We start from the raw sequence: 27188 nt of genomic DNA on the forward strand, positions 1-27188 counted from the left end.
TAAGCAATGTCCAATTACTCTGCCAGGTTTTGCGGTTACTGATCAACTTTTCTTTCATCTTATTTAAATCTTAATCAGTTTTCGATGTTCGTCATCCGCGACGGACTCATGATCTCTTCTGAAAGGTTCATGTCACTCATAAACGGCTGATTACTTTAGAGTATCACTACTGAAACAGTTTGCCAACATTTCTTTAAATCCATTTTTCATGCAAAATTTAATACAAACTCGTTTTTGCAAATTCTAATCCATTTTTAAAACTGTAAAATATCGAAAGCACCTGCAGAGGTGGATTTACTCAAGACGGCGAATGAAAGTCAATCACAGACATGGCAATCGAACAAACAAAAACAGAACTTAAATTAGTTGACTTGGAGCATCACCTGACGGTTGTTCCGGTACTGTTCGTTGGTTCTGTCAGACTTCTCTATAATAATAGTTCCCAGGAAAACGTAAACGCAGGTATAGAAAGCCGGCCAGGAGAAATGGACGCTCAAATTTTCACAACTTCGCCAATTGACTGAGATCTTGAGATATCAAGCAATCATTCACAAAAATGCAAAAAAAAGTTTAAATACCTTACCCCCTCTCTTACACTTTAACACAATAGGGTTATCTGGTACAAGATCATGCAGGTTCTGCTGTGATGAAGAGGAGTCTATGGAGCACTTAATCACCAACTGTGAGGCATTAGGCCACAGGAGACACAGAATCCTGGGCTCGTACCTACTAGAGGAGCCAGACCTACAATTGCTCCCTCCTAAGAAGCTGGTTCGATTCCTCGGTTTACTAAATAATTATAATTAAATAATTACGGGCGCACAATAGATCAATCTGGTCGCAGTCAAGCGTACAACCATTACTATTACCATTATCATTACCATTACCATTACCATTACCATTACCATTACCATTACCATTACCATTACCATTACCATTACCCCGCCTCTTATCAGGTCTCACATCAACTTGATTTAAAATAATAAAAAAGACCAAAATTTAAAGAAAACTGAATTTGGATGCGACTTTCGCTATGCTTCTGCTTGATTTCAAGATAAATAGTTACAAAAATTAATCAAAACCACTTCGAAAAATTTGGCTACCTCATTGAGAATTCACAAGGACCGTTTAAACCATATTTTTTCCAAACAACTTGCTTTCAACTTTTCGTTTCCAAAACTCCACTTTGTAGTTGCCTTAAGAACAGTGCCTCGTTTTTACAAAATAAAACTAAAACTAAAAATTACAAATAAAAATAAAAGTATTTAAAAGTAAATAAATGTATTTAAACAGCGAATGCAGTGCAGCTGAATGAATTTTGAACACAAACATATAAATAAATTAATTAGAGCACATTAAATGCATAAAGAGAAGAGAATTAAAAAAGTCTACACAAATTAATAAAAATAAAAATAAAAGTATTAATGCATATGAATATATACACGTACATACATACATACATGCATGTATATCCGCAAGAGAAACTAACGAGGAACAAATTGCACAGAAAACAAACAGGAAATCCAGGAGCCGCTGGGAGTGGAATGTGAAGAGGAATTTAGTGAAAATGAAAACTGTGCTACTCATTGAAAGTAAAAGTAAGAGTAAAAGTAAACTAAAATAAAAATAGAATTAAAGAATAAATAAACAGTGAAATAAAGGCTTTAAAACTTACACACAAAAGACCAAACAAGGAAATCTAGTGAAAAAACATAGAAAATATGTAAATTAATATACACTCAAATATGAAATGAAATAAAAACTATATTAATATTGATTTGATATGTCAAGCACATAATAAATATACATACAAAAAAAAACTCTAAGCTGTTGAAAACAAGTTATCAAAAAAAAAAACAATGAGAAATATGACGCCTGTTTAAATGTCAAACTGTTGATACTATTTTAAGAAAAGATTTATAAAATATAAGTGAAAATAAACAAAGGTTAAAATATTTGTGACACTGCAGAAGTGATCTGTGTGGAAAATGTACAGAAGAGTGTGCACTAGAGGCACGTACCTAAATACTACCTTACAAAGCAACGTCCGATACAAATAAAATTAAATAAAATAATAGAGAATTTTTTCCCGTTCAGAAATGTTTGCGAATCGAAGTCGGTTTCCATTGGCGAGATTTTTAGTTGAATGATTGGCACTGAATGAAAAGGTATTTGTATTATACACACATACACACAAACACACGCCCACACACCGAAACAATGTATGGCACACACATGCATATGTAGCTGCACCTGTGCATATTAATGAAATTGTTAAATGTTAATTGTGTCCCTCTACCTGCGCCTGCCATCTTAGGATTAGGCCACTTATTTCCATAGATGGGGTGGGGCGAGTGCGAAAAGGGCGTAAAATTATAAATTCATAAAGAAAATAAGTTTAAAGCAAATAAATAAACTAAACACAAGTAAATGTTCAAATATATTAAAAATCTACTACCCCCTGCCCGCTGAGTATAAATTGATGAAAGGCGAAAATTTGTTGAGTAAAATCCAAGTAAACTATGAAGAAATAACTACCAAGGAATATATTAATGAAAATACTAACTTATAAATAAGAAGAATTTAATATTAATAAACTAATTGCAATCTATAATAAACAGAAACCTATAAAAGAAAATTCATCAATGCAAAATCATGCAGAAAAGCTGGTATAATGTCGATCAGCAGCCCCAGCTATACCCACTAATCTGAGAAAACCTGTAGTAGGCAGCTCAGCTACACTCTACGTAGTTCCAGTCCAAATATGATAGGTCAAGGAATAACGCGAGTTTCGCAGTGTTAATTTGCGTAATTGTCTTCCGAACTCTTTCAGATTTCAGCATCGGTCTGATTGGCCTGTTTGCAATACTTCTTTTACTTTACTTGGAAGCACATGCCTACCTTTGTTGCCTTTGTTGTTGCTTTAAAAAATAATGTTAAGAATTTTGCGAATTATTGTGCAATAACTCAATAATATTTCGTCAAAAAGTCTGGTCGATCGGAGTGAGTAATCCCATTTCACTTCAGTACGGCTGCCACTGTAGAGAGGAGCGCCTCCCTCTGAGTGTCGCTTTATTGACTAATAAAAAACTAAATTTCTTTAAATACGAAACTTTGAGCCTTCCAGTTTTGAACAGTTTCGGTCTGCATCTTTTACCGCGTGGTTTGACTCGCTCTTGACGACGGTCAACTGCACGCGAACGGTGAATTTTATGAGCTCTTTCATTGCCAACAATGCAAATTTTTAATACTTTTTCAACATAAGGAGCCGACTCCATCAAAATGTTTGGTTTTTTGCTACCGGAGCCCTTGTCGTCCACGGCAAGTAGCCAGAGTTAAATAAAAGAAAAATTAGGGTTGGTGTCGAAATTCTGTATGTACAAAATACTGCTTTTTAAAATTCTGCTTTTTTAAAATTCTGCTTTCCAAAATTCTACTTTCAAAATTCTGTATTACAAAATTCTGTATTAAAATATAATGTTAACAATGTTAAAGAGGTAATGTAATTATTTAATTTATTATTATTATTATTTTTTATTATTATTAGAGATATTAAATAAAAAAAAAATAAAAATAATAATAACAATTTTTTGTTCAGTTTCGATAGAATCCACCGTATTTTTGCGTAGAACTTCTTTTCGCGTGGGCGGCCTTCGGCCGCGCTTCAAAAAAATAACCCTAATCAGTCCAACTCTTGTAATTGACTAAACTAAAATATTGTTATCGCTTAAATATATACATATGTATATTTATGGAATAAATGTTTATTTTGTTACTTCTTGTATGACGAAAATCACAAAACTTGAATAGAGCAGAATTTTTCGCATTAAACATGCGGAATTTTGAAAAAGCAGAATTTTGGAAAGCAGAATTTTAAAAAGCAGAATTTTAAAAAAGCAGAATTTTAAAAAGCAGAATTTTTTTGCAATTTACAGAATTTTGTCATCCAGAATTTTGTAATACAGAATACTGACACGCTCCCGAAAAATTATTCATATAAATTCCGCCATATAGGTTTAAGTTTTTTTTTTAATTTTTTTAAGGCAAGCTTAATTTACATAATGAAGCATTTTTTCGTTTCTTGCAATAAGAATCAACCCCGTTAGTTTGGAGTTTTACAAATGTTTTGTTTTTGTGAATCCGCCGAATGCGGCTAACTGCAGCGTAACGAGCTTTCAAGTTGTAAAGCTTGGTAATTGGTGCGGCAACCGTCGCTCATCTACCGATCAGATAAAGAAAAAAGTTAAGAGGTTTTACGATGTTGTTATTTTACAAATCGCTGACCAGACGAGATTGGCGTGAAGACCCCTAATATAAATCCAAAATTAGCAAACTACGCCCGGAAACTTGTTAATTTGTATACACCTAAATACGAAAGTCTAGAAATGGCAGTTAGGTATGATGTGAGTATTAGGGCAGCACATTTCCTAAACAGAAAATGATTACAATATACACCGGGGGGAAAAAACCAAATAATGTGAGAGCAAAACTGGATTGACCTGGCACCAAATACTTTCTGCATCTACTAAAACACATATTTAGGTGAGATTCTTAAATTGGTTTTGCAAATAAAAAAAAATAAAATCATTGAAAATATAATAAAATGTTTTTATTGGAAAACAAAATTGCATTAATAATACAAATTAAAAAAAGCAAAGCAGAAAAAAAATTAAGAAAAAATCATTACTGCTATTTGACTAACACAAAAAAGGAAAAAATGAAAAAAATACAAAGTCATTTTACACCCACACATGCCTACACGCATACACAAACACATGACCCTTATGATAATTTAGTATAAAAATTAAGTGATTGAACTGTGTAATTTTATGACTATTCAAAAATCAATGACAAGAAAACTACCAGCACTCATGAATGTGTATGTAAATGTTTTTTAACTGAAATGAAGCTAGATATAGCGACAAATAAAAATACATATTGAAAATGTATACACCTAAGTACATACTCGTATACAAATACATACATACATACATACTTAAAAGAAGCTCTATGAATAAATATACATAAAAATGTTGAACAAATTTTAATGTGAATTTTAAAAGTGAATGATTGTGTTAAATATATTTAAAAATGTTAAGTGTATAAAAACGCGTTGCCAAGCTGGAAAAAAACAAAACTCAATGCAACATTAATGGAGATTATTGTATATAAAATAAATGAAATAAATGTTTTAAACAAAGCGACCCAAAAGACACGGGATACAAATAAAACTGGCGATACATTTCAAATGAGAAACGTTTTGTTTGCATTCGTCGACTGTTTGGTTAGGGTTATTGACGAGGCTGTCAGTGGATCCAAAAATCTTCCTCTCCTTTCTTTAGTTTCTGATGCTCATATGGTGCAGCAAATTCTACAGAAACAATAGTGGGTGCCCCTAGGACTTCCCGATTATAATTTGTTTTGTTACTCACAGTAAGACCGTAGTTGCAGGTGAGGGTATATTCAGAAACGCATTATAATGCCCAGTAATTGCAGTGTTAGCAGCCCTGCCAATGTGACAATTCAGGCAATTGATAGATTTGCTGACGTTTTGCAAATAAATTTGTGCATTTAAGAACGCGCTCTGCAGTAAAATGGAATTATTACTAAGTTCAGTAGCCGACGATGATGGTGAGTCAAAAACTGATAATTTTTTGTTAAATTTAAGAAAAAAAAACCGCGTAAAGCTTAAAAGGACATATTTTGTAAGAAGTTTATTATTAAAACGAAAAATACCGAAAAGCAAATATTTTTTTAAAACAATAAAATAATTTCCCGAGAATCTATTTTTTTCTCATTTTCGAATGAATTGGTCCACTTTTGGGGTAAGTTTTCGATATCCAGTTGAATCAGTTTTTAATAAAATCATTTTATGAAGTGTTTAAAAACCGCCCTAACTGCATTTTGGTTAACTGCAAGGACCGGTCGTCGTGGGACATGTCTTTGTTAACTTTTTTTATTTCTTCCACAACCTTATGTCAGAGGACGCTCTTCTTCCTCCTTTCCGAGGAGAACTCGCTGTCCATGCTCAGTCTTACTCTGAGCAGCAATTTCACTTCGGAAGTACTAAAATAATCGCTAATAAAAAAGAAAAATATAATGAAATATAGTTTAACTGTCGCGTTTTCAATATATTTTTTCATAAAAAGCTAAAAAAATTACTATTATACTTACTTTTCATCAGATATCGCTAAATGGCAGTCTTAAAATTTTTACTGCAAATATTGCGAGACTTTTTATGCAGAAATGACGTTTAAGAACGCATTGCATTTGCAGTGCTGCCATATTTGCGTTTCTGAGTATAACCTAACTTTCTTCTGTTCTCTTGTGTTAAGTGGCAGAATAGTCAACTCTTCGATGTTCTAGTCTACAACTACATACATTTATCAACTTTATATATTTGTAATTGTTTTAGCTTGGTATTTAATTTCAAACGGAGCTCAATTCAGCAACTACAAATTTACATCCTTTTTATAAAACATACACTAAATTTGTACCCCTGACTTTTTCGTCCTTCAACGCAGATTACTTATCTTCATTATATAAAAACATTTTATTTCCATATAAAAATATATTATCATTGTGTACAGAGGAAATTAGTATAAAACACTTTTAATTTCAGTTCTTCGAGTAATATACAAAAAAACAGCTAAAGCTACAAATCATTTTCTTCAAACATCCTTTTGCACGAAGGAGGGTTTATAGCAAATTTCATGATTAGTTTTGGTTGGCGGCAGCATAATAATTATTAAAATGCAACAGCAAACCAATATTCAGTTATAAGAGTTTACATGCCATTGTAAGCTGGGCCCCCGCCACCTTCAGGCACTACCCAGTTAATGTTCTGCTTAGGATCTTTAATATCACAGGTTTTGCAGTGGATGCAGTTTTGTGCATTGATCTGTAGTTTCATATTGCCACCCTCCTCATTGGGCACATACTCGTATACGCCCGCGGGACAGAAACGTTGTTCAGGTCCTTCGTAGATCGCTAGATTGTGATCGACAGGGATGTGATCGTCTTTGAGTGTCAAATGTGCAGGTTGGTCGCCTTCGTGGTTAGTGCCGGTCAGCGCCACAGAGGAAAGCAGATCGAAGGAGACCTTTCCATCGGGCTTGGGATAAACGATTTGCTGGCATTGGCTTGCGGGCTTCAGTGACTCGTTGTCAGGTGGACCATGCTTCAACGTCCATGGCTCGCGACCGCGCATGAGGATAGAAAAACCGCTAAGGGCGAGACCTCCATATAAACCAAGTGGGTTGTGGAAGGAGGGGCGTACATTACGCACTTCGTGTAGATCCTTCCAGATGAAGGAGTTTTTAATTCTGTTTGGGTGAAAAGCGAGATGTTTAAAATATGATAGATAAAGAATTTAAACATACTTCTCTGGATAAGATTGTGGCTCAAGGCCCACAGTTGCTTGTGATTCGCTTGCGATCGCCTCTACTGCGCTCTCTGCCGCCAGCATGCCTGCAAGTATAGATGTTTGTTAAACATGGTAGCACCAAGTCACTTTACCTCACGCTTATCAACTAACCGCTCTTCATCGCGTAATGCGATCCTTTGATGCGCGGCACATTGAGGAAGCCCGCACTGCATCCAACCAAGCAACCACCTGGGAAAGTGAGCTTGCTGGGTAGACTCTGCAAACCACCCTCGTTTATAGCACGCGCGCCATAAGCTATGCGTGTGGCGCCCTCGAAGATTGGACGCACCTTTGGATGGGTTTTAAAGCGCTGGAATTCTTGGAATGGACTAATCCAGGGATTTTTGTAATCCAAGCCAACCACAAAGCCAACAGCAATGGTGGGTGTGGGCTCATTTAAGTGATACAGGAAAGAACCACCGTAGGTTCTGAAGTCTAATGGCCAGCCGATTGTGTGTTCTACCAAACCGGGGCTGCAATCAAGAGAGTAGTTATTTTATTTATTATACTTCTGGCTTCCTAACAACCATGACCCACTCTTACACATGCTTTTCTGGCTGTATTTCCCAAATTTCCTTCAAACCGATGCCATAAGTTTGCGGCTCACTGCCTGCGTTCAGCTTGAATTGCTGCATTATTTGCTTACTCAGGTGGCCACGACAACCTTCGGCAAATATGGTGGTTTTCGCATGTAACTCCATGCCGCGCGCAAAAGTTTCCTTGGGTGAGCCATCCTTTGCAATGCCCACATCATTGGTTGCAATACCTTTCACACTTCCATCGGGATGGAAGAGCACTTCCGAGGCTGCACAACCGGGGTAGATCTCCACTCCCAAAGCTTCGGCCTGCTCTCCCAGCCATTTAACTAAATGCCCGAGTCGGACAATGTAATTACCATGGTTATCCATGGGCCAACCTTTGAAGATTGGTAGGGCAATGCGACCGAAACCGGTAAGCAGCGAAAAGTGATCGGTAGCAACGGGTGTGTTTAGCGGTGCACCCAGCACTTTCCAATCAGGGAAGAGTTCATTTAAGGAAATAGGATCTATGACGGCACCTGACAAAATATGACCACCGATTTCAGCTGATTTCTCCACAACACAAACGCGCAACTCCTAAGTGAAGTATTGTGTGTAATAATTTTACATTTTTTGTTTTCAAGTGAAATATTTGATAGCAAAACGCGTACCTTCTCCTGCTCGGCAGCTAATTGTTTGGCACGAATTGCTGCTGACATGCCCGCTGGACCACCCCCCACTATAACAATGTCCACCTCATCTACATAACGCTCCATGTCGACCTCTAGAAATTAATTTATATGAAAATTATATAATAATCCGTAGGGTTTCACGTACCTTTCCACCGCTCATCTTTTTCCCGCGGATGTATGGTGTAATGGGTGGTAATTTTTGGATACTTTGCTACATCTGAGGCGCTCCGCACAAATGCCGGGCGGAAGTGCCTAGTTGCTAAAAGTTAAAGAGAAGAAAACGGAAATTAGTTTTTGGGCATTAAAAATTCTTTTAATATTTATTATTTTAGTGACTAACGCCAGGCAAATGAAATAAATGCTTATACCATTCTGAGATTTTTATTGTTGTTGTAGCAGTTTTTCAAGCCCTGTCGGTATGGTATAGCCAACGGTCGTCATCGTCTATCTCATCTAACGGTAGCCCCAAGAATAATGCTGTTTCGACAAGGTGGGACCAAAGGGAAAGAGATGTTTGGTGAGTGGGTCTAAGGGTAGAATGGATAGAAGGTGTCCTGCGAGTACCTTCACATGCCGGACATATGTTGAGTATGTCGGGGTTAATTCTGGATTGGTATAGGTTTAACTTTTACAATATTCTGAGCGTAATGGTGCCAGGATGACTCGCGTCCCACGTGATCTTTTATCCGAAGATCTTCGGGATCGGCCTGACATACTTGGCACGCTCGTTTGCTAAAACATCTGCGAAATTAGGATGAATGTCTTTAAGCCTTCCAGCAAGAATAGAGCGATCCGCACCAGCAGCGATCAACTTCCGGAAAGTGCGTTCAGCTTTATTAAAGTTACTATAGGATTGGTGATTCGTATAAAATCGGCAGGTTTTAAGCTCGCAACGATAAGGAGTAAATGGTCTGATGCCGGAGATCAGCGCTACCAATTGTTAGGTCAGGCAAGCTGCTGCAATTACTCGCTATTTTAGTGGGCGAACTATGTAGACTATAAACGCTTGGTTTTATTGATGTTCGTTTTTGTTTTTCCCAGCGAAACGGTACGTATTAAAATACTTAATAGTTCTCCCATTTTTTCACACTTCAACAACAACAATCAAACAAAAAACATTAGAATTATCTCCACCAATTCACCTCTAATATAAGAATATCTAAAAGAAAGCAAAAAACATTGGCACAAAAAAAACCGATTAGATAAGGTTAAAAATTTAAAATCTGTAGAAAATAAAACTACATTGTCTAGCCAACAATATCAAATGAACATCTTTTGTTAACTATATCTATACTCACTACACTATGGAAATAGAAATCAGCATCTTTTATATCTACGAACACAAGACGAATGTCTACAAAAATACTTAATTCCCTTTCGAAGCAACGACAAAAAGCGGGGTGTGTATTGGCTATACTCGTATGAATGTTCCTCTCATCTTCACTCTAACTCTTGAACACCTCTCTACCTATACTCTGTTGTTCAATAATTAATTATGTAAGCATTTTTTTGACGAGCCTCCATGGGCTCATTAGCCTAAACTCACCATTCGCCAGCTTCAGAAAAGTAGCCATGTTGGCTGCTCCAATGTGCGTGCAAAAAAATTTATTTAGAGTAAACAAAGTGCGGCTTCAATTTTATTGTTGCTATTTTGTTGATGTGGGCGATATAGAATAATTGCAATACTTTATCAGGTAACGCAATAAAGAAAAAACAATGAAATGCAAAAACAAATCCGTGTACGGTGGCGTTTGGACTTTTGGACTCGCTGAACAACAAATCTACTCACTATCGCACTTATTTGTACCTTCAGCCGAACGACTTTTAACTTAACACTAATTACTGTTATGTAGAAAGTACTTGAAGCACACAACTGTCATATTAATTTAAAGAAAAGAAATATATAAAATTTAGTAAGACAAATAGCGATAAAATTAAGCACTTTAACTTCACCCTACAATCCAAACACACAATTTACGGAAGATAAATAATAAAATACTTGCAGTGCTGCCAGAAGGTTTGAACCACACGCGTTGCCAACTACATGTTCTGCGTACGCTGATAAGAAATGTCAAGTCAAAAGTGTGTTTCGCTGTGGTTTTTGTCTTGGGTGCTTTTAACCAGTCAAAGGGAAATATTGAAAGAAATGTTGTTCAGAAACAACTAACGGAAAATGGAGTAATTATAATTATTATATACTACCTAGCGTTAAGGAATTTGATGACCAATCGATCCTATTATGAGAATGATCTTTACATTTGTATAAATGTATAATAATTGTATAAATTATTAATTTACTTAATAATTAACATATTTTACACTTCACGGCCCAAGTGTATATTCGCTTAATAGAATCCAGCTCTTATACAATCGTATCTATACAATAAATGACATAAATCATATAAATTGCGTATCAAAAATATATTATAGTAATATTTTATTTACTTACCGCCAACCAGACTACCTTTTCCAAAACTAAGCTTTGCTCAATCCTCTCGCACTCATCACATGTGGAATTCCCTACCAAAACTGCAGTTACATATCTATTTGTTTATATATGTGTGTATATATCTCTCTCTCTTTACTACTCCATCTGTGATAATTCTTATCTCTCCTCTTATGCTTTACCCTGCACAAATTTAAGATACTCATTTATATAAATGTTAGTTTCAGTGTACAATAAATTTCAAATTCGTAATTTACTAAATGTCTACCGTACATGTGTCGTAAATAAATAAATATTAAATAAAATAAATAAATACTTTCTTTTATTATTTACTGCGTTAGTGGAGACGAATCAAATCAAACGCAACAAGGTGACTTCGTTATAGCAGCAGATTTTTGCGATTTTATGATTTGAATTTCAAAGTGTCTTGCTTCTTTGTTTACATTCTCATTAAAATTAAAAATTCAAACAACCAAATTGCAAAAACCAAATTGATGTAAAATGTGTTCTTGCTCTACCGTAGTCACCTTATTTAAATACTCCTTGGCCTAAGTCGTGTAAGCCCCCGAGAGGATAACTAAATATAATAATATGGAATAATTGCGTGTAATCCGATGTTATTTGATCTGAGAACTAAATTGCCTATGCAAGATCTTTCATAAAGCACCTGCCGGTGGAATTGACATCATGCAATGAAGCGTAGGAAGTTAGCAATAGCAAGACCAAGCATCTCCTGTCATCAAATCGATATTCGGCTCACTCGCGTCTTTGGAACGAATTTGTTGTTGGTTTTGTAACAAAGCTTTTGTCACAAAGCTTAGTGCATTCATTGGTCGTCATCCATCTCATCTGACAGTAATGCTGGAAACCGACTATTTCGACGGGATAGGACCAAAGAGAAGAGGTTGTTAAATTAGCGAGTTTTCGTAGGAAACCGTGGAAACCGTGCGTGCTACAATAACTGAATGACCTCATCGTTTGAAGGTTTGTGTAAAAGAAAATGATGATCATTTCGAAAAAAAATTAAAACAACATTGTTTAATATTTACAAGATTAAATAAAACTAGCTTCATTTAAAAAAGTATTACACTTTCACTTAACTTGTAACAGAACTTATGGCAGGACTCAGTATATTTATTCAGAGTGTTTCGTTACCGCATACAAAAACTTTAATCTATTTAGTGGCTGATGAAAGCCACTAACTTTAAAGAACTTCGCAAGCAACCACAAGTTCAACAACAAGGAGAATTTTTTTCACTCTGCTCGCTGATATAACAACAACAACAATTTGGAACGTTAACTAGTAGATTATTTTATTGGCTTTCGATTGAACCAAATATATATGACATCTCCGTAGTACGGCAAGATAAAAATAAAATGGCTGGTGGCGTTCGGGTTGGGCCCAACTTTGAAGTCGCTTTTGGTATGAAATTAACCACAGAATATAGACTTACAATCTTTGTAGTCGGTTATAAAACACCTATATATGTATGTGTATATGTATATAAGGTCATCTCTATAGAATTAAAGGTTAAAAGATAAACAGCACTTTAAATATTTTTTGAATTGCTGTGAATGACACTTTTCAACAATACAAACATATTGATTTATTGTTTATTTACTTATATGTACGTGGAGGATGGTTCCATGTGTAGAGGTCCACGCAAGTGGGGAAAGTTACTGATCGCCATTCACTTGGGAGTGGCCAGGACGATTCTTCTACATATGGTTCAAGCAGCTCACAACGTCCGGGATTAGCCCACGTATCCTCTGGTTAGCTTCCGAACACCCGTTCGGGAGTGAGCTAACGTGAGAAGGCGAAACATTCCAGGATAGCTGGTTGTGCGCTGGGTTTGGGACCCGCCACTTAAAAATCCCCCCCAATGAAAAGATTAAAAAAGCCTCGGATGAGAACTGCCTTTACTGATGACGACCCCTGCAAACGAAATAAGGAATATGATTTGAGGGCATGCACCTGGAATGTCCGGTCCCTTAATGGGGAAGGTGCCTCTGCCCGGCTGGCTGATGTCCTCGTGAGAGTAAAGGCTGACATCACTGCCATCCAAGAGATGCGATGGACGGGGCAAGGAAAGAAAACCATAGGACCTTGCGACGTCTACTACAGCTGCCATGTAAAGGAGCGCAAATTCGGTGTCGGATTTGTTGTGGGAGAGAGACTTCGTCGCCAAGTACTGTCGTTCACTCCGGTGGACGAGCGTCTCGCAACAATCCGCATCAAAGCCAGATTTTTCAACATATCGCTAATTTGCGCCCACGCCCCGACGGAAGAGAAGGACGATGCGACCAAAGATTCCTTCTATGAGCGCCTGGAACGTTCCTATGAGCGCTGCCCCCGCCACGACATAAAAATCGTGCTTGGCGACTTCAACGCCAGGGTGGGCAAGGAGGGAATTTTTGGTCCCACAGTCGGAAAATTCAGCCTGCACAACGAAACATCCGGTAACGGACAGAGGCTGATCGACTTCGCCGGGGCCCGAAACATGGTAGTCTGCAGCACCAGATTCCAGTATAAGAAAATACACCAAGCTACCTGGCTGTCTCCTGATCGAAAAACGCGAAACCAGATCGATCATGTTGTGATAGATGGAAGACACGCTTCTAGTGTATTAGATGTACGTACGATCCGAGGACCCAACATCGACTCGGATCATTACCTTGTTGCAGCCAAACTGCGCACCCGCCTCTGTGCAGCAAAAAACGTACATCTACCTACGCAAAGAATGTTCGACATCGAAAAGCTGCAATCACAACAGACAGCCAGAAGATTCGCCACTCGACTCTCACTCCTGCTCTCGGAGAGCACTGCCCAACACACCGGCATACGCGAGCAATGGAGCAACATTTCTCGTTCCCTACGTACCGCCGCCGAAGAAGAAATCGGATTCCGGCGAGTCCGAAAAAACAATTGGTACGACGAGGAGTGCCATGCTGCCGCAGAAAGAAAAGATGCCGCCTATAGAGCCACGCTGCGATCGGGCGCAACGCGAGCCATGTGGGATCGCTACAGAGAGCTGAAAAAGGAAGAGAGACGTATTATCCGACAGAAGAAACGAGAGGCCGAAATACGTGAGTGCGAGGAGCTTGAGATGCTGGCCAATAGGAACAACGCCCGAAAATTCTACCAGAAAGTTCGGCGGCTTACAGAAGGTTTTAAGACCGGGGCGTTTTCCTGTAAGAACAAAGACGGCGATCTGGTGACTGACGTACAGAGCAATCTTAAATTATGGAGGGAACACTTCTCGAACCTGTTAAACAATGACAGCTGCGCATGTCATAGAGAATGTGAAGATCCCGATACCCCAATCGATGACGACGGAATTGTAGTTCCGTTACCCGATCATGACGAGGTGAGAATAGCGATAACGCGCCTAAAGAACAACAAAGCCGCGGGCGCCGACGGACTCCCGGCTGAGCTATTCAAACATGGCGGCGAGGAGCTGGTAAGGTGCATGCATCAGCTCCTGTGCAAAATATGGTCGGATGAAAGCATGCCTGCCGATTGGAATTTAAGTGTGCTCTGCCCAATCCATAAGAAGGGCGATCCTGCAATTTGTGCCAATTACCGCGGGATTAGTCTTCTAAATATCGCCTATAAGGTTCTAGCGAGCGTATTGTGTGAAAGGCTGAAGCCCACCGTCAACCAACTGATTGGACCTTATCAGTGTGGCTTCAGACCTGGAAAGTCTACCATCGACCAAATATTCTCAATACGCCAAATCTTGGAAAAGACCCACGAAAGGAGAATCGACACACACCATCTTTTTGTCGACTTCAAAGCTGCATTCGACAGTACAGAAAGGAGTTACCTGTATGCCGCTATGTCTGAATTTGGTATCCCCGCAAAACTAATACGGCTATGTAAGATGACGTTGCTCAACACCAGCAGCGCCGTCAGAATTGGGAAGGACCTCTCCGAGCCGTTTGATACCAAACGAGGTTTCAGACAGGGTGACTCACTGTCGTGTGACTTCTTTAACCTGATGTTGGAGAGCATCGTACGAGCCGCAGAACTTAATCGCTCAGGCACAATATTTTATAAGAGCGTACAATTGTTGGCGTATGCCGATGATATCGATATCATCGGCCTTAACAACCGCGCTGTTAGTTCTGCCTTCTCCAAACTGGATAAAGAGGCAAAGCGAATGGGTCTGGTGGTGAACGAGGACAAAACGAAGTACCTCCTGTCTTCAAACAGTCGGCGCACTCGCGTATCGGCACCCACGTCACTGTAGACAGTTATAATTTCGAGGTTGTAAAAGACTTCGTCTATTTAGGAACCAGCATTAACACCTATAACAATGTCAGCCTTGAAATCCAACGTAGAATCTCTCTTGCCAACAAGTGCTACTTTGGACTAAGTAGGCAACTGAGCAGTAAAGTCCTCTCTCGACGAACAAAACTAACACTCTACAAGACTCTCATCATGCCCGTCCTGACGTATGGCGCAGAAGCTTGGACGATGACAACATCCGATGAAGCGACGCTTGGAGTGTTCGAGAGAAAGATTCTGCGTAAGATTTTTGGACCTTTGCACGTTGGCAACGGCGAATATCGCAGACGATGGAACGATGAGCTGTATGAGCTTTACGACGACATAGACATAGCGCAGCGAATAAAGATCCAGCGGCTACGTTGGCTGGGTCATGTCGTCCGAATGGATACAAACGCTCCGGCTTTGAAAGCATTCGATGCGGTACCAGCTGGTGGTAGCAGAGGAAGAGGAAGGCCTCCTCTGCGTTGGAAAGATCAGGTGGAGAAGGACTTGGCTTCACTTGGTGTGTCCAATTGGCGCCGGTTAGCACGAGAAAGAAACGACTGGCGCGCTTTATTAAGCTCGGCCAAAATCGCGTAAGCGGTTATCGCGCCAATTAAGAAGAAGAAGACTTATATGTACGTATGTACAAACATATGCATCAGGTCGAAATATTTAAATTTTTCTTGCAAACTTTCTTGGCTGCAGTTTAATAACTCTATCATAATGTGGATAAGAATAGCAAAGTAACGTTTTATTTTATTTTTCACTCATTTATAAGCTTTTTTTCTTTTTTGTAAATAACAACAACACCATAACCTCAACGGAAGTTGCACTTAATCAAACTAAAAGGCAAATTAAATTATGCAGCTAACAAATTTGAGAAATATTAACGCCTTCAACAATGCAGCAGGCAACTACAACTATAACAACAACTTTCAGCAACTTGCTCTATGGCGGGAAATTTCATTCTCACTTCTCTGTTTTATTAGTAGCTATTTGCAGTTGCGAAAGAAAATAAAAATACCTTATAAACTGGCCGATAGCCAAGGCAAACTTACTTCTTTCCAGTCGTGAAACTGCAAAAGTGTGTATGGTAAATATATAGTAAGACGGCAAAACCACCGTTAAGTCAATGTGTACATAATGCACAAACATAAATATCGGCAATATGCAAACAAGTGCGATGGCAAGCATGCGTGTGCGAGTATTTGTTGCTCGTGTTGTTGCCTTTGGCATCTTGCAGCGCTAATTGGCCATAAAAATGTACCTACACATGTATAGTGCCATACACATGCATATACGAGTATTAATGCGATAATTTCCTACGTGAACACTAATATAGAAAAATATGACTGACAAACACACTGAAGCTTAAACTGACGGAAGAAGCCTTGGATGGCTGCATATGGCTTCAAGCGCGTGGGAGTCCATTTAGAGCAGAAGAAAAAGCTTTTTTAGTGAAATAATATCATAATTCGTGTCTCCACTCACCATCAAGTGGAGTGATCGTTCTCAGTGCTATATTTGCGATCGACAATACTATCAAAGTACCAACTTAAACACTTTAACTTCTTAATTGAATAATAAAAATAATAAATAATAAATAATAAAAATATATATTTGGTCCATCATATCTTTCTTTTCTCCTGATTACTCCTTTGAGAAGCATAAGGCCTCTACAAGGCTTATCCAACGCACGCGGTTAGATGCTCTCGTCTACGCATTCTCCTAGCTTGTGTTTATCGAGGATAAGTCATGCAGGATGGTCCTTTTCCAGGTGTTCTTTGACCGGCCCCGGCTTTCGCTTCCCTGAGGACTCCAATCTAGGTCCTTCTTGTGCTGCTGGGGGGCGCTATAATAAGAGCATTACCCATCCAACTCCATATCCTGCGTGTTAGCTGGCGTAAGGTGGGCTTATCTTTCGTTTGTCTCCAGAATTCTTCATTACTTATTATGTTGGGCCAGAATATTCTGTATTTTATGCTCAAGAATTTGTCGTGTTTGTTTCCGAATGCAGCCCTTGCCTTGCTAAATCTGTTGTTGACGTCTGCCTCTGCTGCGCCGTCCGCTGCTATAGTGCAATCCAGGCAGCATATCTACCTTTCGTATACATTTTATGGCAACACTTATGACAACACTTAATGTGGCACTTTAAGGTGATAAAGAAAACACTTCTTTAACAGAATGCAGAGTGTTTTTCCACACCATGGCGTATAAGCAACAAATACTCCCCCACAAATATGCACGCGCATGTATGTATGAATGTATTATATGAACATTAGTGAGAGATAAGTGAATTCCTTCTTAACTTTGAGACACTGAAATGGAATGCAGATGTTTGTATATTTATACCCACATACATACATATTTACTTACACACATATACATACATGTAGATATGAACGCGCATGTAATAATAATCATCAAATTTCCTTCCGACTCCACCTAAAAGTACCAAAATCAATTGAACTCATTTTTCTCCGTATATAAATATGTTTATATGTATTTATAATTTTGTAATCATACTAATGCACATAAGTGGAGATGTGTACATACATTTGGTCTAAATATAACAAATACTTTTTAAGTTCGTCTTCTGTAATTTGATTATCCCTCCAAATTTGCATATACCATACACATACCTATGTATCAAAAACCAACAGTGTCGTTTTCACTTTTCGCTTTGAAGTTGCAACTCAATCGCTAACGTCTACCAGTAACTACATATTGTATAAATACGTACATACGTACATACACGCATGCACACGCTCGCCCGGCATAGGATGGATGGAAGATTTTGGGTGCCATAAAGTTTACATTTTTACAAGACCAAGCATAATTTCTTATACCCCGGCAGCCAGCTTGGCCATCAGAAATGATTGAACGGAATCGACGAAACCAAAGTGCACGTAATTATCTGTTCCTGTATCGGCATCACAAACACCATGCACAATTTCAACGGCTTGTCTTGCCTTATCGTTGGCTTCCATTGTTAACACCCTGTAGTTCACAACTGAACGAAACAAAAAAAAAAAAAACAAAACGAGTTTTTTAGTGTGAAATGTCACGTTGGCAACGAGCATAAACTTTAAATTATTTGATCGATATTTTACGAGACATCGAACACTAAAGCCATCTACCGAGAAAATAATGGATTTCTTTTTCCTCAAACTAATAATATAAGTATATGAAGAAATAAGTGCCTCTAAGATTTTCTAACGGCTAATAAAATTTTTTTATATACGATTTTTAATCGTTTGGTACATTTGTTTTATAAAAAACCAAGTTTATACCCAAATATTTTTGTATGAAATCTGACCAAAACACGCCCCACTGCAAAAATGAGAGCTTAGAAAGTTTTAAGCATAATTTAAATATAAATGAAATATCTTGTAATTGGCACTTAATACCTTTTACTCGTAGGATGTTTGGTCGACTCCGAATGGCAAATGATATTTTGAGGAGCTTTTCATGCTTCAGAAATACAATCGAAGGTTTGCCACTGTCTGCTGAGGGGCGACCGCTATTAGAAAAAAAAACTTTTTCTCTAATTTTGGTGTTTCACATACGGAGATACAAACCCACGCACTTCGGAATGGTAGCCACGCAACAACCCACTATTCTACGGCGGCCGCCGTTTCTAATTCGGATACCTTCAAAGCTACCATAAAATTGCGATTGGTCTGAGCTCACTGCCGGCATTAGGGATGGGTGGGGTTTTAACGATTTTCCAACATGTTAAAACAGTGAGCAATATATGGAAGCAGAATAGGCGAAACAGCTGGTAGAAAAGTACGCTCATTTTGTTTAATTTGAGGCAAAATAAATTGGTTACTGTCGATATGTATCTCAATGTGTTGACATCATTTTCGAAGGAGTACGGATCAATCATGCCACCGCTCCACATAGATTTTTTGTGGTGAGCCTCGTGTAGGTTGAAGTCGTCCCACATTCGGCAAATTTACTTGTTGGCATTCATTAAAAAATGCGCCTCGTCGATGATGATTTTTCGACCAAAATTTGGGCAGCATGGAAAATGCCCCGAGGTGCAGTCAACGAACAAACGAACGTTTTCAACAGTTGAATCTCGCATTCGTGCCTGCGATTAGCCGAGCTCTTGTGTCGAACGAGATGTTGACTGTAGGGCTGCGACATCGACATTAAGGGGGACTACTGTGACAAGGGGGAAAACAGGCTTATTTTCCGGATTTTATTTCTAACAAAATATTGCTCGTGCATAAAATCTATTTAAACTCTTATCTTAATTATATATTTAAGTTTTTGAAAAAAAAAATTTTAAGTCAAAATATTCAAAATGGCCGCTGTGGCACTTCTGCAAGCGCAGGTCCGCTTTTCTTAGGTGCCTAAACGGTGTACATGAAATCTTACGTTTCGGTGATCTAAAACAAAAAAACAAAATATTGTTATCATATACATAGTATTGACTCTCGTCTGACGTAGGATTATGTCGATAAAAAATTTTGGCGTTGGAAAAAAAATTCTTGAAATTTTTTTCTTTTTTTTTGCCTAAAATTGATGTTACTATTGTTTATAACAATTTAACAAATAACGATATCAAAAAAATCCTATGTCAGACGAGAGACACTATTACAGAGAATATATAATTAAATTTTTAAGCTGATTCATTTATCAGAACTCGAGATATCGTGTACACCGTATACAAAAACTTAGTTTCGAGAAAAATGCGTTTAAAGTTTCATGTGCCGCAGGTACGCGCTTTGGAGCGCTTCGGGAAAAGGTCGAAATTTCAACGAAGAAAAATTTAGCCAGCTGTGACACATATTGTACCTTATTTAAGAGGGTTCAAAGTATTTTTAAGCTAATAAAAAAAAATCGATTTTTTGAAAAATTCACAGTAGACTTCCCCCTTAAAACGACGTTTGTAAAACGTAAATTTTTGTTGCCCGATGTTTTTTTAATATCGATGTTGGTGCGCGATGCTCACTATTTTTAAGCATTATTATTGTTTTTTAATTAAGCATATAAATAAACCTTTTTTCAGATACAATATTTTGTAGTTCATCTTTCTTATATCTGTAGTTTTTCAATTCTTAATAAACCAGTAAAACTAAAGTTTAAGCAGTTTGTCAAAAGCTCCGATTTCTCAATCCCCGGCGTTGTGAAAATACTACATTTTGAATCTCTTGTCTACAAAGATAGTTTAGCTTTTTATGTTTGAACAAACTCCTCGGTCGTCATTGTGATTATCGCAGGAAGCCCAGATACGACCTGTACGAATCGCACTGCCAAACAGGTAATGGATATAGAAGCCAGAGTGTTTTTAATGTATGATAGTTCAGCCTTACAAAGAATGTAACAACTAAGATTAGACATTTTTGCTTATGAAGTCTTCATTTTATTTAAATTTTTATCTTCATTTTTCATTTCATTTCAAGCCTTGTATATGTTTTTTGTTTTTGTATATTAAATACATTTATGATGCTAAAATATTTATATATATATTTTATTTATCTATATCGATTTTCTGTATAATCTTAACCACTTCTACAAATACATAGTTTACATTCCAATATATAGTCGTATACATGAGTGCGGATATATACAGAGTAAGGAACTCTTTCAGGAAGTGAACTTTTAATCCAGCCCTAATAAAAATTCACCCTGAACATACTTCATATGTATATCCAGCTACATCAATTGTCTGAATGAACTTTTTTCATATACACTTTTTTGTGCACTATATTTGTGCCTTTACATGTGTGTGTTTCTATAGAACATTGTGTATGTATGTCATTAGTTAAGTGTGTCTGTTTGCATTACTGCCGCTGCCACTTAATTAATTTGAAAGAGATTATCTAGATATTTACATATGGCCATCAAAAAATACGATTATAAATCACTCAAAAATATTCCCTTCATTGTGTCACATTAAACTCGTAATCGGGCGCCATGTCGTCGTTGGAAGCATCTTCATTATTTTGCTCGTCCTTGTCATCTTGCGCCGACGTTTCATGCCGTTCATCCTTGCCAAACAGCACCTTGATGGCCCGGTCCATCGGATTGCTCTCACCCTCTCCTCCGAATCGTTCGGCTTGGTGTAAAATTTTCGCCGCTTCTTTGATCACTTCTTTTGGCAATGGCGGCTTTGTACTATTTTCCTTTACTGGATGATCTAAATTCTTACCAAATCGCATAAAGTTCTGGTCCAGTTTGCCGAAACGAATGAAATTCGGCGAAGCTGTAGGCGTATTGTATGATCTGCCAAATCGCAAGAAGTTATCAGGCCGTCCGAAACGCATAAAATCTTTATCAGAACCACGTCGCTCCTTCTGCGTGCGCCCAAAGCGCATGAAATCATCAGAACCTCCGCGTCCAAGGCGCATGAAGTCCGAAGGATTCCTGCCAAAGCGCATAAAATCCTCCGAAGCACGTCCAAATCGCAAGAAGTCGTTGCTGTTTCGCCCAAAGCGCATGAAATTGTCACCTCGTGAATCGCGTATAGCCTCCTGGCTACGTTCAATGCGACGACTTGTATCAGCATCATTGTCGTAGATATACTCATTATCGAGGCTATTCACTTTTGGTACCTGCTCGAGTGTGCGCTTTCCGAAGCGCATAAAATCGGAAGGTTTGCGACCAAAACGCATAAAATCTGGAGAATCGCGGCCGAAGCGCATGAAATTCTCATCAAGAGATTTGCGACGACGCGCCTCCTTTTCATCAGCCTTCGTTTTGCGGAATGTCAAAGTAATTAAATTCTTCGCATAATCAATGTTGAGTGAAGCAATTGGATAGAGGAACTCTATTTCCGTTTGGTCGTAGCCGGCTTTTACGAAGGGCAGATCAAGTGGATCTACAGTTGTGGTAATATGACGTGCTTTGGGCTTACTCCTATTCAAGTCATCATCTTCAGATTCAGAAATGGTGTTCAGATTGGCATTTGGAGTTTCGATGATTTCACTGCGTATCGATGCTTGCAATTGAAGTATATACAGGAAGAAAACGAGCAGAGGACCCATATTGGAGACGATGTCGATGCGTGCTAGAATGGAATGAAATTACAATTTTTTGTTACATTTCTTAGACATAAATTAGAGTTGAAAAGAAATATTTGTTCAGCGATTAATTGCAGAAGTTTTGTTTTTATGAAATTTATAATTTTAAAATTCGAGGATTGCCCTCCTTCATCGTGTTTTCCCCCTTAACTTTAACCTCACCCCAATAAACGTTAGTAAGTAAGTATAGTACTTATGTTTATGTTATCGCAAGCCGAAGGCCCTGGCAGCCAGCGCTTAGTACTTATGTGGAGAATTTATTTATAATTGTAACTCTTGTAAAAATAAATAAATTTCGAGGAGCAATCGATTTGAAAGCCTGTATGTAATACAGAGAAGCTTTTGGAAGAAAAAAGTGTGTTCCTGGTATTCGGAGCTGGCTTGAAACTCTCTATGAATTGTCATGGCTGTAATGAGGTTTTCATTTACGATGAGAGAATTTTCATTCTTTGGAAATGTGGAATTGAACAATATTTCGCTCTGAAGGTAGTTGAACACAAAAACAAAAACATTACTCATATTGAACTTGAGATGGAGCGGTTTATCAGAAATAGTCACAGGGTAGAAGTTTGGCGGCCACCAAAGTGAGCGGTGAGTGACCACCATTCGGGCATGCATATTTTTCTCATAATGGTCGCCCACAGTAGGCAGTGGCCAGCTTCTAAGTGTTTTTCTGCCATGAAAAAGCTCCTCGTAAAAAAAAACCTTTTGCCGTTTGAAGTCGGCATAAAACTGGCGGTGCCCCAATTTGTGGAACTGTATCAAGACGCACGCCACAAATAGAAGGAGAAGCTGGGCCAAACGCTAACAGAAGTGTACGCGCCAATTATTTATTTATTATAGTTTTTCTTTAGATGTTTAGCTAATTCCGCTGTGCACCAGAACGTACAAAAGACCAGTGATATTCAATCAATAAAGTCTAACACACTTCTTTTTCAAAAATGTAAAAGTATGAATAACTCCGAACTTTGCCTTAAATTAGTTTTGTGGAATCGGCCACTGAATGAAAATACAGATACGCAAATCGGAAGACAGGATTTCCCAATTCATTGGGGTTGAAAGAAACTTTCGAAAATATCTGACTACATATTTCATTAGCTTGTATGGAGGCTATAGCCGATCTGATTTTGCTATTATTACTAAGGAAAAACTTTCTCGCGCCATTAGATATCAGGTACTTAATTTTGTACACTCAAGTTTATGTAGTACTTCATAATTCTGCTTCCGATCCCGGCAACCGAATGCACAAATGGTGGGTCATTAAGCCTTACCATCAGATCACAAATTCACAAGGTTTCTAGTTCCATCCGCCGTCGTTCCATTACACAATTGCCTTTTCAGATTAAGCTAGGAATTGTTGGCAAAAGTTGCGCTTTATTGGATTCTTTGTGGCTACGCGCGATTTCACAAAGAATTTACTGCTGGCATCCTTAATATTGAAGCCCATGCGGATAATAAAATTTACACCTACATCTTTGATCACGAAAGCATCGTATGTTGTTACTGTAAATCAAACTAGGAGGCAAATAAAATTATGCAGCTAACAAATTCGAGATGTGCTAACCCTCACACAACTTATCAGACAGTGTGACGGGGAATTGCTGTGGTGTGAGAAATTTTAAGCAAGCAGCAAAAAGAACAAGAGCAATCGCTCAATAACACTCTCTAAGAGTTAGTGAAAGTTGAGTTTCGCTCGCTGAGCTGTGGTAAATAGAAAGACGCAGAAATCGCCACTAAGAATACTTACTATCCCATACTCGTGCATACATAACTAAAAGCACTAACGAATATATCATGAATGAGTATTTACTTGTGTATGTATGTAAGAGTGTTGGTGATTGCACATTATATCCACCGCGTGCAACGCGCAACGCTAATTAACCATTCTAATGTTAATGCTATAACTTGTTCCATAGCCAAAGAAGCGCATGCGCATTACACTCGGAACTTCAGCATAGCCAGCCAAACAGCACCAGCGACAGCAAAAGCTGTTGCATAGAATGCGCCGGAAAAGCAACAAGTGGCAGCTTGAATGAATTGAGGAATCCCCTTGATTTTTTTCTATTTTCTCACACTTGCTTTTTGTAATGAGACAATGAGGCAGGAACACGCATACAATTTAATGTGAAGTATGCATAATAATTCATAACTCACACTTTCAAGCGCTTCACCAAGACCAACCATCAACAAAATCGCAACTGTGGTTGCCACTGGAAGCATCACACAAACCACACAACGTTTAATTTTAATGTTGTTTATTAATGAGTTGCTGCACTTTGCCAAAACCAATGACGCTTAACGGTATAGTGATTTTATACACTAAACTTGCCAGCTGTTTCTATCAAAACCCAGTCAAAATGACTGGTATTTAAAAGAAGTGATTAGCGAGGTATCCAGCCGTTATTTACCTTTAAAAGTGACAAAATAAGTTGAAAAATATTCATTGTAATTCATAAATAGATTCATGGATATTATCAATTAATAATAATAATAATAAAACTAATGCATTCCCAAGGTAAGCAAATTCGATTTTCAAAATACGCAGAAGGTCTCATTCGTTTCAGTCATTCGGCCATTCACCAGGCCCTGAAGGTGGTAACTATTAAAATGAAGTTTAAGCAAAGGGCCGCCACACTTCTTGCTGCAGCATCATGGTTTTCTGCATTCATTTGTACATTTTGTAGCGGAAAAATGTTGCAGAACTATTAATGGTTGAGCTGCCCCAATGGATTTCCATCACATAGAAACTTGAACCAGCCATTTTAACTGGTACTGGTATAAGTGTCAATACCAAAAAAATTTATTTGTTACAAAAATATATAAAATAATGTAAAGTTCATACAGATTCTTTAGTTATAGCTACATAAGTCAGGATATCGATACGGAAAGAAAATATTCCATGCTGCAAAAATTTTGAATTTAAATTGCAAGACCAGTCATTTTGACTGGTTTGGTAAATCTAGTGTTAAAAATACCATAAAATGTGAACAAATGGGGAACCTCACCTTCACGTGGTACAACCTGTTCTGAAACTAACGAGGCTCCGACGGTCAAGTATAGGCGGTATAACCTTACCATCCATGGCAGAGGAAATGCGGTTGGCTGCACGTCTGGGGGCTAATGCCGACATCTCTGTAATAGAATCAGAGAAGTAGGTTGGGAACCTGTCAATCTTAAACTCTTCTATCAACGAAACCACAACAAATATGCCTCGGAATAAGCAATCTGCTCGTAATTGGACGAGCTTTGTCATGAGTGGCCCTTTGTTCCCCCGCGGAATTGTAAGAATTTGTATTGTCTATTGGCGACCGCAGTAGCTGAATGGGTTGGTGTATGACTACCATAATACGTAAGTGCACGAAACATCACTTGATACAAAAAGTTGTTTCCGTAGTGGTCGGCCTTTAGTACTCAATGGCAATCCTCTGACTTACCATCAAAAAGCAAACCATCTGCCGTTTGGAAGCGGCTGTAGGTCGCCTCATTTGTAGAACAACGCACGAACAAGAGGCACGCCACAAATAGAAGGAGGAGCTCGGGTTCAGAAGGAGTGAAAAGGATTCAAGCATCCATTACATATATACATATGCAATCTTTCTCTCGAGCACTCCAAGCGTTTCTGCGGAAGATTTTTGGACCTTTGCACTTTGGTGACGGCGAATATCGTAGGCGATGGTAAAAGGAGCTGTATGAGTTTTACGACAACATAGACATAGCGCAGCGAATAAAGATCCAGCGGCTACGTTGGTTAAATCATATCGTCCGACTGGATACAAACTCTCCGGCTCTGAAAGTACAATATTTGATGCGGTACCCGCTGGTGGTTGCAGAGGAAGAGGAAGGCCTCCTCTGTGTTGGTAAGATCAGTTGGAGAAGGTCTTGGCCTTACTTTTTATTTCCAAATGGCGCCTGTTAGCACGAGAAAGAAACGACTGGCGCACTTTGTTAAACTCGGTCAAAATCGCGTAAGCGGCTATCGCGCCAATCAAGATGAAGAACATGTACTTTTATTCTCCTCGGCGCCATCCGATAATATTAAAGAATGTTTCGAGCAGATAGAACATATCTTTCCCAAGATGTAAACTAAGTCCTTCAAGATGACAAGAAAATATATATCAGTTTGACACTCTCATTCGTGGAAAAATCCCTTTTGAAAACTGTGTCTGTAGTTTGATCATCCATTTCATTTGTAAGACCTTTATGATGCCAGAAAGAAAAAATTGGTCCTAACCTTCTGCATGGCGACAGTTAATCTAACTCTAATCAATGGGTGGTTGGACCTCAGTAAGGTGAAAGATAATTAATGAAGACCCAAGCACCCAGGGATGGCTTCAAGGTGTACGGCAAGAATTTTGTTTATGGAGAACAGAAAGAGTGGGGGATATTTCTCTATTATGTAATCTTTAAACTTCTCTGATTCCTTAACGAATCTAAGAAACTTTTCGAGACACAGAAAATTTAGCTTCTTTTCTGACCCAAAGATGTATTTCTTTGGTCTAGTGAAAGGCGGATAAAACAGAAAGAGTGCTTTGAAATTTCAGTGTTGCTCTTTCCAGGAGACACACATTGGGCTGTCGATGATGCCCATGATAGACAGAGGTTGGCTCCATGATTGTGCGCCGTGATCAATGCAACGAGAAGTGGTAGGATTTGCAGGAAGAAACTAACGGCCGCTGTGTATTTTGTGCATAATATCTCAGATCGGTTCATACAAAACGTGAGCCACAATGGACTCTAATTCTATTGAACGAGGATTAATCAGCTCGTTTCTCTGAACATCACAGTATGATGTC

At 38.3% G+C, this 27188-nt stretch overlaps 3 protein-coding genes across 3 annotated transcripts in view; 1 reads left to right on the forward strand and 2 right to left on the reverse strand.

Annotated features, from left to right (window-relative positions):
- The first annotated feature begins 1885 nt into the window (after window positions 1-1885).
- The window catches only part of LOC129243777 (putative fatty acyl-CoA reductase CG5065), a 79008-nt gene continuing 53705 nt past the window's right edge, over window positions 1886-27188 (forward strand). Inside the window, exon 1 of the mRNA XM_054881074.1 lies at window positions 1886-2168. Coding sequence (XP_054737049.1) covers window positions 2161-2168 — 8 coding nt within the window. The 5' untranslated portion in view covers window positions 1886-2160. The remainder of the gene's footprint in view (window positions 2169-27188) is intronic.
- On the reverse strand, window positions 6530-10617 carry LOC129243776 (electron transfer flavoprotein-ubiquinone oxidoreductase, mitochondrial). The gene is made up of 7 exons (XM_054881073.1): window positions 10183-10617; window positions 8782-8895; window positions 8616-8728; window positions 7970-8541; window positions 7538-7899; window positions 7383-7470; window positions 6530-7325 (listed from the first exon to the last, which is right to left on the reverse strand). Exons 1-7 carry the CDS (start codon window positions 10208-10210, stop codon window positions 6788-6790), a joined length of 1815 nt encoding a protein of 604 aa, XP_054737048.1. The 5' UTR covers window positions 10211-10617; the 3' UTR covers window positions 6530-6787.
- Window positions 20948-22359, reverse strand: LOC129243778 (FMRFamide neuropeptides). Its single transcript, XM_054881075.1, has one exon. It carries the CDS (start codon window positions 22357-22359, stop codon window positions 21256-21258), a length of 1104 nt encoding a protein of 367 aa, XP_054737050.1. The 3' UTR covers window positions 20948-21255.

Source organism: Anastrepha obliqua, chromosome 4 (assembly GCF_027943255.1).
Source record: "Anastrepha obliqua isolate idAnaObli1 chromosome 4, idAnaObli1_1.0, whole genome shotgun sequence".
NCBI lineage: Eukaryota > Metazoa > Arthropoda > Insecta > Diptera > Tephritidae > Anastrepha > Anastrepha obliqua.